The 12,569-nt window shown below is 44.4% G+C and overlaps 1 protein-coding gene across 1 annotated transcript in view; it reads left to right on the forward strand.

The window, feature by feature from the left end:
* Nucleotides 1-12,569, forward strand: part of LOC135404387 (transportin-1-like) — a 107,247-nt gene that overhangs the window by 48,672 nt on the left and 46,006 nt on the right. Inside the window, exons 5-6 of the mRNA XM_064639114.1 lie at nucleotides 11,706-11,812; nucleotides 12,345-12,478. Coding sequence (XP_064495184.1) covers nucleotides 11,706-11,812; nucleotides 12,345-12,478 — 241 coding nt within the window. The remainder of the gene's footprint in view (nucleotides 1-11,705; nucleotides 11,813-12,344; nucleotides 12,479-12,569) is intronic.

Consider the following 12,569-nt stretch of genomic DNA (forward strand, 5'->3'; position numbering starts at 1 on the left):
GTATTTGTTCTCAGACAACTGCAAGAGAAGTGTAGGGAACAGAACAAAGGTCTTTATGTAACCTTTGTCGACCTCACCAAGGCTTTCAATACTGTGAGCAGAAAAGGTCTGTGGCAGATTTTGGAACGTTTAGGTTGTCCCCCCAAGTTCATTGAAATGATCATCTCACTCCATGAGGATCAGCACGGCCAAGTCAGATATGGCAACACACTTTCTGAGACCTTTTTAATTAAGAATGGTGTGAAACAAGGTTGCGTTCTCGCTCCTACCCTATTCACCGTCTTCTTTAGCAGACCTCGATGATCAGGACGGTATCTACATTTGATATCGTACTGATGGAAGTCTATTCAATCTAAGGCGTCTGAAGGCCCTCACCAAGACCTTAAACCATCTTGTCCGGGAGCTGCTTTATGCTGATGACGCCGCCGTTGTTGCCCACACAGAAGCAGCTCTGCAGCGTTTAACATCTTCCTTTGCAGACGCTGCTGAGCTCTTTGGGTTGGAAGTCAGCTTAAAGAAGACAGAGGTCCTCCATCAACCTGCACCTCAGGAAGTCCCCCATCATCCCCACATCACCATTGGCCAATCAGAGCTCAAATCAGTCCAGCAGTTTAATTACCTAGGTAGCCTCATCTCCTCGGATGGTAAGATTGACGGAGAGATAGACAACAGGTTAGCAAAGGCATATAGTGCTTTAGGAAAACTCCACAAAAGAGTATGGCGTAATAAACACTTGAAGAAAAGTACCAAGATCAGTGTTTACAAAGCCATATTGCTGTCTACTCTCTTATATGGATCCGAATCATGGGTCATCTACCGCCACCACCTGCGTCTCCTAGAACGCTTCCATCAACGCTGCCTCCGTACAATCCTAAACATCCACTCGTCAGATTTTGTGACCAATACATCTGTTCTAGAGCAAGCAGCAGTCACAAGTATAGAAGCCATGTTGATGAGAACACAGCTGCGATGGGCAGGGCGCATCTCCAGGATGAAGGACCACTGCCTTCCTAAGATCTTGCTTTATGGTGAACTTGCCAAGGAGCCTTGAAGAAAAGATACGAGGACTCCCTGAAACAACATCTCAGCTTTGGCCATATTGATCACCATAACTGGTCTACTCTGGCCTCCAATCGGGAGACCTGGAGACACGCCATCTATAACGCAGCTGTCTCCTTTGAGAACACACGCAGGATCACTCTCAAGGAGAAAAGGCAATGCAGAAAGAACCGTGTTCTGCAGAATATACCATCTAAGGAGTCTTTCTGTTGTGCCTTTTGCAATCGGAAATGTCTGTCTCGTATTGGCCTCATAAGCCACCAGCGTGCCTGTAACAAATGTGGATAGAGCCTTCCCAAATCTTCGTTCGCGAAGCCTAGCCATGAATGAATGATTCTCCTTTTCAAGGGCTTACACTAAGGGATCTGAGGAGGCTGGATTCACACCACAATCTTTCTGCCTTTCCAGATTGTTCCACAAAGTGAAAAACTTATCAGCATACATAACCTCATCCCACTTCTGTTCTTGTCTTGAAAACATTAACTGTAACAATGTATTGTAGTTTAATGTTCAATTTTTTGACCACTTTTCTCCAGAGTCTAGCTCATATAATGGCTACCTTTGATTACAGTACTTAATTCAATTCTCCCTGGTAGGTGTTTCCCAGGGCGTCCGCCAATCTTCCTCCAGTATCACAAAATGCAACCAAGTGGGAACTTTTTCAAAGTGTTCCCTTTAGATTGTCCCCTACCCATCTCTGAAATGTAGGCCCATTACGTTACAATACAGAAACAAATACAAAACAATTATTGATCAATAAAAGAAAGCCAGATACCAAATTCTGGAATACCAAATAACCCACTTAATGCACTAGAAGATCCACATGTCTTATATGGGCAGAATTTCCAAAAAGAATGCTTTATTATTGAATGGGATGTTACCTGAGTCTCAGACTGGTCCGGGGATCTCTGGTCTTCTCCAAGAAAGTCCTGGTACTGGAGTGTAGATCCAGAGATCCCTTGGAGCCACGGCAGATCAGGTAGAGTGTCCCATCTGGGTTGCCAAAAATGATACCAAAAAGCAGCAAAACCGAACTCCTTAACACCAATTTGTAATTAGCAAAAAGCAGGGATTCTTTATTCAGTGCACTGGACACTTGGAGGATAGCTTCTCTAACTGAATGTGCCAAATGACAGATAGACAGGGCTTTTTATTAGACATACTGTTTACATATTCATTAGATATTCTCACTTACTTTTCACATATTCATTGAAACAAAGTATTGATGACAGCTACAGGTTTGAAGCCTGCACCCCAGACCACTCAGGGTCATCTGGACCTTCAAGGTTGCTTTGACTACAATGATATCCTTTTTCCAGTCCAGGTGCATATGTCTCAAATAAGATGTGCTTGCAAGAGTCCCTTTCCTTCAGAAGAACATTAAACAAACCTAAAGAATTTGGAAAATTTGATATGAAGCTTAAGAATAGGTTTGGTAACTGTCAACTACTATTCTAAAGTGTGAGAAACTTTACAGTTATACTAAAATCCATATTTGCGAAAGATCTTAAAAATTCTAAGGCATCAATATAATATTAATAATAAATATATACTAATAATACTTATAATAATTGTCATGAGAGGGAGAGAGAGTAACAGAAGCTAAGAGAAACAAGCGATGCACAATTGGCTCAGTTTAAAGAGACTGGAATGTTTACTAAAGAGGATGAGTTATGAGACAAACCAAACTCCTCTCTCAGCAATTGTAAATTCAAAATTAAGGGGGCTTTATTAGAGGAAGTGTGGAAAAAAACCAGAAGAAATAACAACCCTTTATTAAAAGATATATGTATGTTGGCAAGAACAGTAACAGAACACAAAAAAAATAACTAGACAATAGTCCTGTACCCAAAAGACCCCTTCAAACAAAAGAACAAAAAAAAAAGGTCTGAATAATTCTCTGTCTTTAGCGCAGTTTTTATCACGGTCGGCAGAGGGCGCTGTTGGATCACTGGAGGTGCAGAGCCTGCAGTTCTCTGTGTTGACCTGCAGGGGGCACTGTTGGATCGCTGGAGGTGCAGAGCCTCCATTACGTGGTGGTGGTCTGCAGGGGGCGCTGTTGGGCTCTGGCAGTCACCGCGTGGGAGTGGGGTCTGGGGGGTGGTCTCGGATCGCGGGAGAAGCTGAAAAAGAAAACGGACACCCTTCCCCCAATGGAAGAAAGGCAGAAGGAAAAACAGTCCACCCCCCACGGGACTCACTGTTGTTCTCAGATGACGGTGTTTCAAGGCTCCTCCCTTCTCTCCCTGCGAGCACACAACACTCTGATGAAAAACCCAGTAGGTCCCGGCTGGAATCACGAGGCAGCGTGCAAGCCGATCAAGGCCGGTGGTCAGGCCTCACCAGGACGAAAAGCCAGAAAGACCGGCTTTCCAGGCCTTTTCTCCAAAAATGCCCAGACACAGACCCTGTCTCTGTCCGAGAGAGAGAATTCCGCAGTCTGATCTCTCCCCTCTGAGAAGAACCAGCCATCCTCTCCCAAAACTCCTCCCGTCTCCACCCAGCCTCTGATGGGCCATCCATTAGGAATGCGGTCTGGCCAGCTAGAATATTTTGTAAGGCTAATTGACCCCCTTCCCCCCACTCACTCCGTTTTCTTACAGTGGAGTAGGGAAGAAAAATTCCCCTATTGGATTTATAACCTATAACAACAATAGAGTTGCTCACCACCTGCTGACTGATGCCGAGCACATCCCTGAGCAGCAATTGGCCCCTCACAACCACCTCCACCCAGTTCATATAGTGAGCATGACATTCTACAGTGTGGAATATCCCTTTGGCCAATTCGGGTCAGTTGTTCCAGCTGTGTTCCCTCCCAGGTTCTTGTGCAGCTCCTCACTGGCAGAGCATGAGACACTGAAAAGCCCTTGACTCAGGGTAAGCACTGTTCAGCAACAACCAAAACATCACTGTGTTATGAGCATTATTCTCATACTGAATCCAAAATACAGCACTGTACCACCTACTGAGAAGAAAATGAACTCTTTCCTAGATGATACCAGGACAAATAATCTACCAATGTTTGCCCCTTTAGAATCCTTTGCTCTTTCTATAGGATTCTTTCTCCAGATATCTGGGTTAAGGACTTTGGAGTAGAGGAAAATATGCATCTCTTTGTTTTTTCCTGCTGTCTCATCTCTTGTGAATTTGTGTTACTGTGAACTATATTTATGCTCCGTTTCCTTAAGGACAGTAGTGATTTAAGGTTGTAGAAAGTTGTACTTGACTGACTGATCAAAGAAGTTGTCGGGGAAGTACAATGGAGCTGACTGAAGTATATAAGAATATCATAGAATCATAGAATGGTTTGGGTATGAAGGGACCAAAAAGATCATGTAGTTCCAACCCCTCTGCCATGGGCAGAAACACCTTCCACTAGACCTGGTGGCTTAGAGCCCCAGCTAGCCTGACCTTGAACACTTCCATGGATGGGGCATCCACCACTTCTCTGGGTAACCTGTACCAGTGCCTCATCACTCTCACAGTCAAGAATTTCTTCCTAATAGCTAATCTAACCCTGCCCTCTGTCAGTTTGAAGCCATTCCCTCTTGTCCTGTCACTCCATGCTCTTGTAAAAAGTCCCTCTCCAGCTCTCTTGTAGGTTCCCTTCAGGTACTGGAAGGTTGCTATAAGGTCACCCTGGAGTCTTCTCTTCTCCAGGTTGAACAATAATTCTCTCAGCCTTTCCACATAGGAGAGGTGTTCCATCTGTCTAATCAACTTGGTGGCCTCTGGACTCGCTCCTGAATCTGAAAAATCCGGTATGAAGAACTGTTCAGAGACTTTTTTTTATCTTTAAGCAGCAAGGTATTTGTTTATTCAACATTGGGAGCAAGCCAGCTCATGCTGGACAAACTTGCTCAACTTGAAAGTGTAAAAGCAAGCCATTTTATACACTTAAGATACATGGTTACAACATTTAACATACATATTAATAAGTAGGCTAGTCTCTTGGCGGAGTCTTTCCAGACATGCGCAGTCTTCTACTGTGGGGGTCTTCTCCTCAAGCCTTCATCCCTCAATTTGACCTCTTCAGTTAGGTGACCTGAATTCTTCAAGCTTGCAAAATCCTGGCTCTGGGCCTTCTATATCTTATTCAAACATCTAGTTTACCTAATTTATTATCGTGTGTGTACTACTCCTATTCTTTCTATAATAAGGCCTTTGGTCCAGTGATCAGAACAGAACATGATATTAACCAGCGCTCCTAAAATGTTCTTCTAGCAAAACAGGCATTGGGGTTTCTTAGCAGGCCAAGATATCTCAGTTAACTCTTTTAGGCCTGGTTCCTGTTTCACTCCAAAAGGTTGATGTCCTTCCATTGCTGGGGCCCCCAGAGCTGGATGCAGTACTCCTGATGGAGTCTCACCAGAGCAGAGCAGAGGGGCAGAATCACCTCCCTCAACCTGCTGGCCATGCTGCTTTTGATGCAGCCCAGGATATGATTGGCTTTCTGGGTTGCAAGCACACACTGCTGGCTCATGTCCAGCCTCTTATCCACTAGCACTCCCAAGTCCTTCTCCGAAGGGCTGCTCTCTATCTGGTCATTCCCCAGGCTGGGAGTTGCCCCGACCCAGGTGCAGCACCTTGCACTTGGTCTTATTGAACCTCATGAAGTTCCCATGGGCCCACTTCTTGTGCTTGTCTCGGTCCCTCTGGATGTCATCCCCTCCTTCAGGCATGTCAACTGCACCACTCAACTTGGTGTCATCTGCAAACTTGCTGATGGTGCACTCAATCTCTTTGTCTATGTCATTAATGAAGACATTGAATAGCACTGGTCTCAATATGGACCCCTGAGGGACACCACTTGTCTGATGTTCCTCATGACGCTGAGCAGTTGACCACAACTCTCTGGGTGTGACTGTCCAACCATTTCCTTGTCCACCGAACAGTCCATCCATCAAATCCATCTCTCTCTTCAATTTAGAGAGAAGGATGTTATGGGAGACCATGTCAAAGGCTTTACAGAAGTCCAGGTAGATAACGTCCGTAGCCCTTCCCTTGTCCACTAATGTAGTTATTCATAGAAGGCCACTAGGCTGGTCACGCAGGACTTGCCCTTGGTGAAGCTGTACTGGCTGTCTCAAATCACCTTCCTGTCCTCCATGTGCCTTAGCATAGTTTCTAGGAGGATCTGTTTCAGGATCTTCCCAGGCACAGAGGTGTGGCTGACAGGTCAGTACTTCCCTGGGTCTTCCTTTCCATCCTTTTTAAAGATGGGTACAATGTTTCCCCTTTTCCAGTCACCTGGGACTTCACCTGACTGCCATGACTTTTCAAATATCAAGGAGATTGGCTTGGCAACTGCATCAGCCAATTCCCTCAGGAGAATATATAACAGTTCTGTTTGGATTGCTCTCTTATAGTGGTTTGGTGGTGGTGACAGCTAGGGGAGGTGGCAGGTTGCAGGCTGTGTTTTGAGCATTTTGGTTTTGAGTATTTTATTGTTTGATTTGAGGAAAGATTTTTGAATTCATAGCTCAATTACTGTTGAGCTTCAAGTGGTCCTTACAAAGATTATTCAAGCATATTTGAGCTCTGAAGATGCATACCAACTGATTAATTGTATGCTTACATAGTAAGAGTCGCTATTTAGTATTTTTTCACCCTCCTATGTGAAGTAATTAAGTATTGGATCCATGTAGGCTTGTGTCTTAATAGTGAGGTTGGTCCAGTACTCACGGGTCTCTTCATACTAACTAGGTGCAAAAATATTGCTACCTGCCTAGGCTGCCTTGTTAGCATATGAGTTGGCCTTTGTTAGTCATAGCTGCTCTTTAGGATGCTGTAAATGGTTTGCATGGCCAGGTTTTACTAGCAGGTGGGGCTACAGGGGTGGCTTCTTTGAGAAACTGCTAGAAGCTTCCCCCATGTCCTGCAGAGCTAATGCCAGTTGGCTCCAAGACAGACCTGCTGCTGGCCAAGGCTGAGACAATCAGCAGTAGCAGTAACGCCTCTAGGGTAACATTTAAGAAGGGGAAAAAAAGAGTTATTGCACAGATGTAATTGCAGCCAGAGAAGAGAGGAGTGAAAATATGTGAAACGACTCTGTAGACACCAAGATCAGTGGAGAAGGAGAGAGAGGAGGTGCTCCAGGTGCTGGAGCTGAGATTCCCCTTCAGCCTGTGGCACAGACCATGGTGAAGCAGGCTGTCCCCCTGCAGCCTATTGAGGTCCATGGGGATGCAGAGATCCACCTGCAGCCTGTGGAGGAGACCCATGCCAGAGCAGGTGGATGCCTGAAAGAGGGCTGTGACCCTGTGGGAAGTCTGTGCTAGAGAAGGCTCCTGGCAGCACCTGTGGCCTCATGGAGAGGGAAGCCCATGCTGGAGCAGGTTTGCTGGCAGGACTTGTGACCACATGGAGGATCCATGCTGGAGCAGCCTATTCCTTAAGGACTGCACCCCATGGAAAGGACCCAGGCTGGAGCAGTTTGTGAAGGACTGCAGCCCATGGGAAGGACTCATTTCAGAGTTTGTGGAGGACTGTCTCCTGTGGGAGGGACCCCATGCTGGAGCAGGGGAAGGACTAGTCTCCCCGAGGAGGAAGCAGTGGCAGAAACAATGTTTGATGAACTGACCATAACCCCCATTCCCATCTTCCTGCGCAGCTGCATAGAGAAGGAGGTAGAGAATTGAGAATAAAGTTAAGCCCAGCAAGGAGGGAGGGGTGGGGGAAAGGTGTTTTTTAGGATTTGTTTTACTTCTCATTATCCTGCTCTGGTTTTGATTTTTAATACATTCAACTTATTTTCCCAATTGGAGTCTGTTTTGCCTGTGATAGTAATGGGTGAGTAATCTCTTCTGGTCCTTAACTCATGAGCTTTTCGTTATATTTTCTCTCCCCTGTCCAGTTGAGGAGGAGAGCGACAGAGCAGTTTTGGTGGGTACCTGGCATCCAGCCAGGGTCAAACCACCATAGATGCACAATCACCAACCATATGAAGTTCAACAAAGGAGAGTGCCATATTCTGCACCTGGGATGGGGGAACCCTGGGTGTACGTGCAGACTGGGGAATGAGATGCTGGAAAGCAGTGTCACAGAAAGAGACTTAGGGGTCCTGGTTGATGGCAGGTTGAATATGACTCAGCAGGGCCAACTGTGTCCAGAGGGGCATCAGTCATAGCATCGCCAGCTGGTCAAGGGAGAGGATTGTCCTGTTCTGCTCTGCACTGGTGTGGCCTCACCTTGAATACTGTGTGTAGTTTTGGTCACCGCAATATAAGAAAGATATTAAGCTATTAGAGAGTGTCCAAAGGAGGACAAAGATGGTGAAAGGCCTTGAGGGGAAGCTGTATGAGGAGTGGCTGAGGTCACTTGGTCTGTTCAGCCTAGAGAAGAGGACACTGAGGGGAGACATCATCACAGTCTACAACTTCCTCGTGAGGGGAAGAGGAGGAGCAGGCACTAATCTCCTCTCTGGTGACCAATGACAGGACCTGAGGGAATGGTCTGAAGTTGTGTCAGGGGAGGTTTAGGTTAGATATTAGAAAGAGATTCTTCACCCAGAGGGCGGTTGGGCACTGGAACAGGCTCCCCAGGGCAATCACAGCACCAAGCCTGACAGAGTTCAAGAAGCATTTGGACAATGCTCTTGGGCACACGGTGTGACTATTGGGGATGGTCCTGTACAAGACCAGGAGTTGGACTCAATGATCCCTGTGGGTCCCTTCCAACTCAGCATATTCTGTGATTCTGTGATATTGTTGCTGTTGAAGCACTGACAATTTAATGAGTCAGTAACAAATAAGATCTCTGGAATCTGAGAGGAAGATGAGCAAGTACATCAAAATAGCATCAGGGAAGAAGTAACGCAGCCTTTGTGGTCTCTGGCGTCTGATAACCAGACAAAAGATGATACCTTTTGATCAAGATGGAAGCAGGCTTATTAATCCCTTTCTCAGAAGTCACCTTACTGAGGACAATAAAGATGGCAATAGCATCTATTCTAGAACTGTGATTGGAGACATAATGATAACTACGCATTGTTGTATCCTTACTTAATCTTTCTCTATTTTAACTGCGAAATAAGTAACGTTGTGGAACTTCTCTGTGCTGTGCGGTACAGGTTTTAAAAACCCTTGTGCCAACATTGAAATATGTATTCAACTTCAAAAAATACAGTTGCATATTTTGAAGACCCACAAACTTACCAGGAAATAAATGCATCTATTTCGGAGGTAATATGGTCCTGTATTCTTGTATATTTAATAACAGTTTTAACATTTTATTCCAAAGAAAAAGGATATAGGGTGATTAGCTCAATGAAAAAGCTTAGGAAAGCTTTTTTTTCATCACTTCTCACTTGGGAGATTACTAGTTGAGGCAAAATGGACTCATAGTCAGTCCGAGTTTATAAGCAGCTTTCCCCATTCTTGTCACCTAATTAGATTTTCCTGGGCTATTTGACCCTGGCCAGATACCAGGTACCCACTAAAGCTGCTCTCTCACTGTCCCTCTGCAACTGGACAGAGGAGAGAGGAAAAAAAAACCAGCTAAGGATTCATGAGTAGAGGTAAGAGCTGGGAGAAGTCACTTACTGATTACCTTCACAGGCAAAACATACTCAAAGTGGGGAGAGTACTTAAATTTATTACTAACAGGATAAGAGCCAAAGAGTGAGAAATAAAACAGTCTTAAAAACACCTTCCCCCCACCCCTCCTTCCTTGGGGGTTATGGTCAGTTGTTGTTTCTGCTGCTGCTCAGAGAGAGGAGTCCGTCCCCTGCTCTCATGGGGTCCCTCCCACAGGAGACAGTCCTTGATGGACCTCTCTGGCATGAGTCCATCCCTCAGGCAGCAGTTCTTCCCAAACTGCTGTCCCGTGGGTCACTCCTTCATGGGGTGCAGTCCTTCACGGATGAGCTGTACTGACGTGGGTCCCCCACAGGGGCCACAAGTCCTACCCGGGAAAAACCTGCTCCAGCATGGGCTTCCCTCTCCACGGGCTGCAGGTCTCTGGCAGGACCTGCTCCATCTTGGGCCTCCCACAGGGTCACAGCCTCCTTCAAGCATCCACCTGCTCCAGCATGGGCTCCTCCATGGGCTGCAGGTGGGTCTCTGCACCCCGATGGTCCTCCATGGGCTGCAGGGGGACAGCCTGCTCCACCATGGGCTGCACCATGGGCTGCAGGGGCCACAGCTCCAACTCCTGGAGCACCTCCTTCCCCTCCTTCTGCACTGACCTTGGTGTCTACCTTGTTGTTCCCATGTTCTCACTCCGCTCTTCCCTGGATGGAATTCTTTCTGTGCAACAACCTTCTTTTCTTAAATATGTTATCACAGAGGCGTTACTATTACTCCCAATTGGCTTGGCCTTGGCCAGCAGCAGGAAGTCCGTCCTGGAGCCGACTGGCATTGGTTTCATGGGACAGGGGAAGCTTCTAGCAGCTTCTAACAGAAGCCACCCTTGTAGCCCCCCCTGCTACCAAAACCCAGCCACAGAAACCCACTACAGTGTTGAAAATGGAAGTGACTCTCTGGGCCATCCTCTCTATTTGCTGGATCTGAATCAGCCAACCCCTACAGCTGATCACTGGATGACCTGCCATAGTGTGTAAGCTCTTAGTAGGTATGTCTTAGAATTGTTGTCCTGAGTGTGGGCTTGCTGCCCTGTGCACAGCGCCAATTCACACACTGAGGTGAGGTATTTCTATTTTTTTATTCTAGTTGGTGCAAAGTAGGGAGCTGACTGGTAACCCACAAAAGGCTGGCTCCCCGATCATCAAAACCTTACACTATTTATACATTTTAACAAAGGCATTAATGATCACTGGCTACAAGTTACATAGTTCTCTTATTAATTAGTTTTCTACCTTCTATTGGTTAATGATTCTCTCACTTCTCATGCTAATTATTCCGCATGTTCAGTCTTCCTCTTCTTTTGGGTCGGAGGGTTTCTTGGGTCATTGGTCCATAAGTCAGTGGTTGCAGTCTTCCCCTGCCAGAATTATCTTTTACGCAGTTGGAGCTGATTTCTGTACAGTTGCTGAGTTGGCTTTATTAGTTCTGCCAGATGTCCTTGTGGCCCATAAATTCTGCATTCTTTGTGTCCACTATGTCTGAGATCACTGAAGCATGTCTAGCCCTAAACCTTAACAAAGCAATTCTACCAAGAAGTTAATTTATCTTTCTAACACCTGGACATCAGCATGTGCTCTTAATGTTTTGTGTAAACAGTAAAGTTGTGAACACATAATTTAGCAATGGGTTATAATTTTTTAGAATGACATCTTTCAGTGTTCATGCCTTTGTATCATAATAAAGAGGGGGTGACTTGAGCTGGATATTACTCTATGTTTACTGGAGGTCAAGATTTGTACCGTTTTTAGTAAACGTAGAGCAGAACCTTCCTTGGAGTATTCGGACATGATTATTACCTTAACTGGAATTACTTTGTGCTTGACTTCTCACATCTGAGCCCTTCATGATAGCAGGAAGGAGCAACCTGCCTTTGCATTTCAAAGCCCTTTAAATACCATTTGTAATTAAATGTACTTCCTCTTTTTATGTTGGCCAGCTCTTAATAAAACAAGAAATTTCTTAACTCCTTAGATCTTTGAGAAGAGTAAAATGAGAAAAATCGGTGTGAAACCTGTAAAGATATATGAGATCTCATTTCCTTTATTCCTCTGATTCACTTAGGCATTCTGATAACAACCATTGCTTCAAAAGGGGAATTACAGAATTGGCCTGACCTCTTACCAAAGCTTTGCAGCCTGTTGGATTCTGAAGATTACAATACCTGTGAGGTAAGGAGGCTTATTTTGAAATGGATTATTATTTAAATTTGAATATTTTTTGTCTCTCTTCATAGATACTGTATATATGTATAGTATTTTGTATGTGTGTATATGCACATATATAATCTTTTTTGTTCAGTGTTTCTGAAGAAAAATAAATAAATACCAGCTTAACTGTTTTAAGCTATGAAGAGAAAGTCTTGTCTGATTTTTTAAAAATCTTGCTTTTAAGCATTTTTAATAATATGAATAAATAAATGAGCATTGAATGTTAAAATTAAAATTACCACTTACCTGTTATAGACTCATCCAGCTTGAGATCTTACAGATGATAGTATAAAGTGCTTAAATAAAAAGTCTTTAAGGTTATTTTAATTTAACTCCATATTTAGTCAGCTACATTTACTTTGTTAATTAGCTATGTTTACTGTGGTCTTTTGCTAAAATTATGTTTGGTACAAAACCTAAAATGTTACTTTCTGCAAAATGTAAAAGAACATATTTTTTTTGTTGTTATTGGGTTTTCTTTGTTTTTAAACAGGGTGCATTTGGTGCTCTTCAGAAGATATGTGAAGACTCTGCTGAAATTTTAGATAGTGATGCATTGGACCGACCACTCAATATCATGATACCTAAATTCTTGCAATTCTTCAAACACAGCAGTCCAAAAATAAGGTAGGTGTAGGTGTTACACTAAAGTTATCTGTTAAAAAATTATTTACATGAGCAGCAAGGTTGATATTTTGTAGATCAGTTTAAAACATGC

This window comes from Pseudopipra pipra, chromosome W (assembly GCF_036250125.1).
Source record: "Pseudopipra pipra isolate bDixPip1 chromosome W, bDixPip1.hap1, whole genome shotgun sequence".
NCBI classification, from domain to species: domain Eukaryota; kingdom Metazoa; phylum Chordata; class Aves; order Passeriformes; family Pipridae; genus Pseudopipra; species Pseudopipra pipra.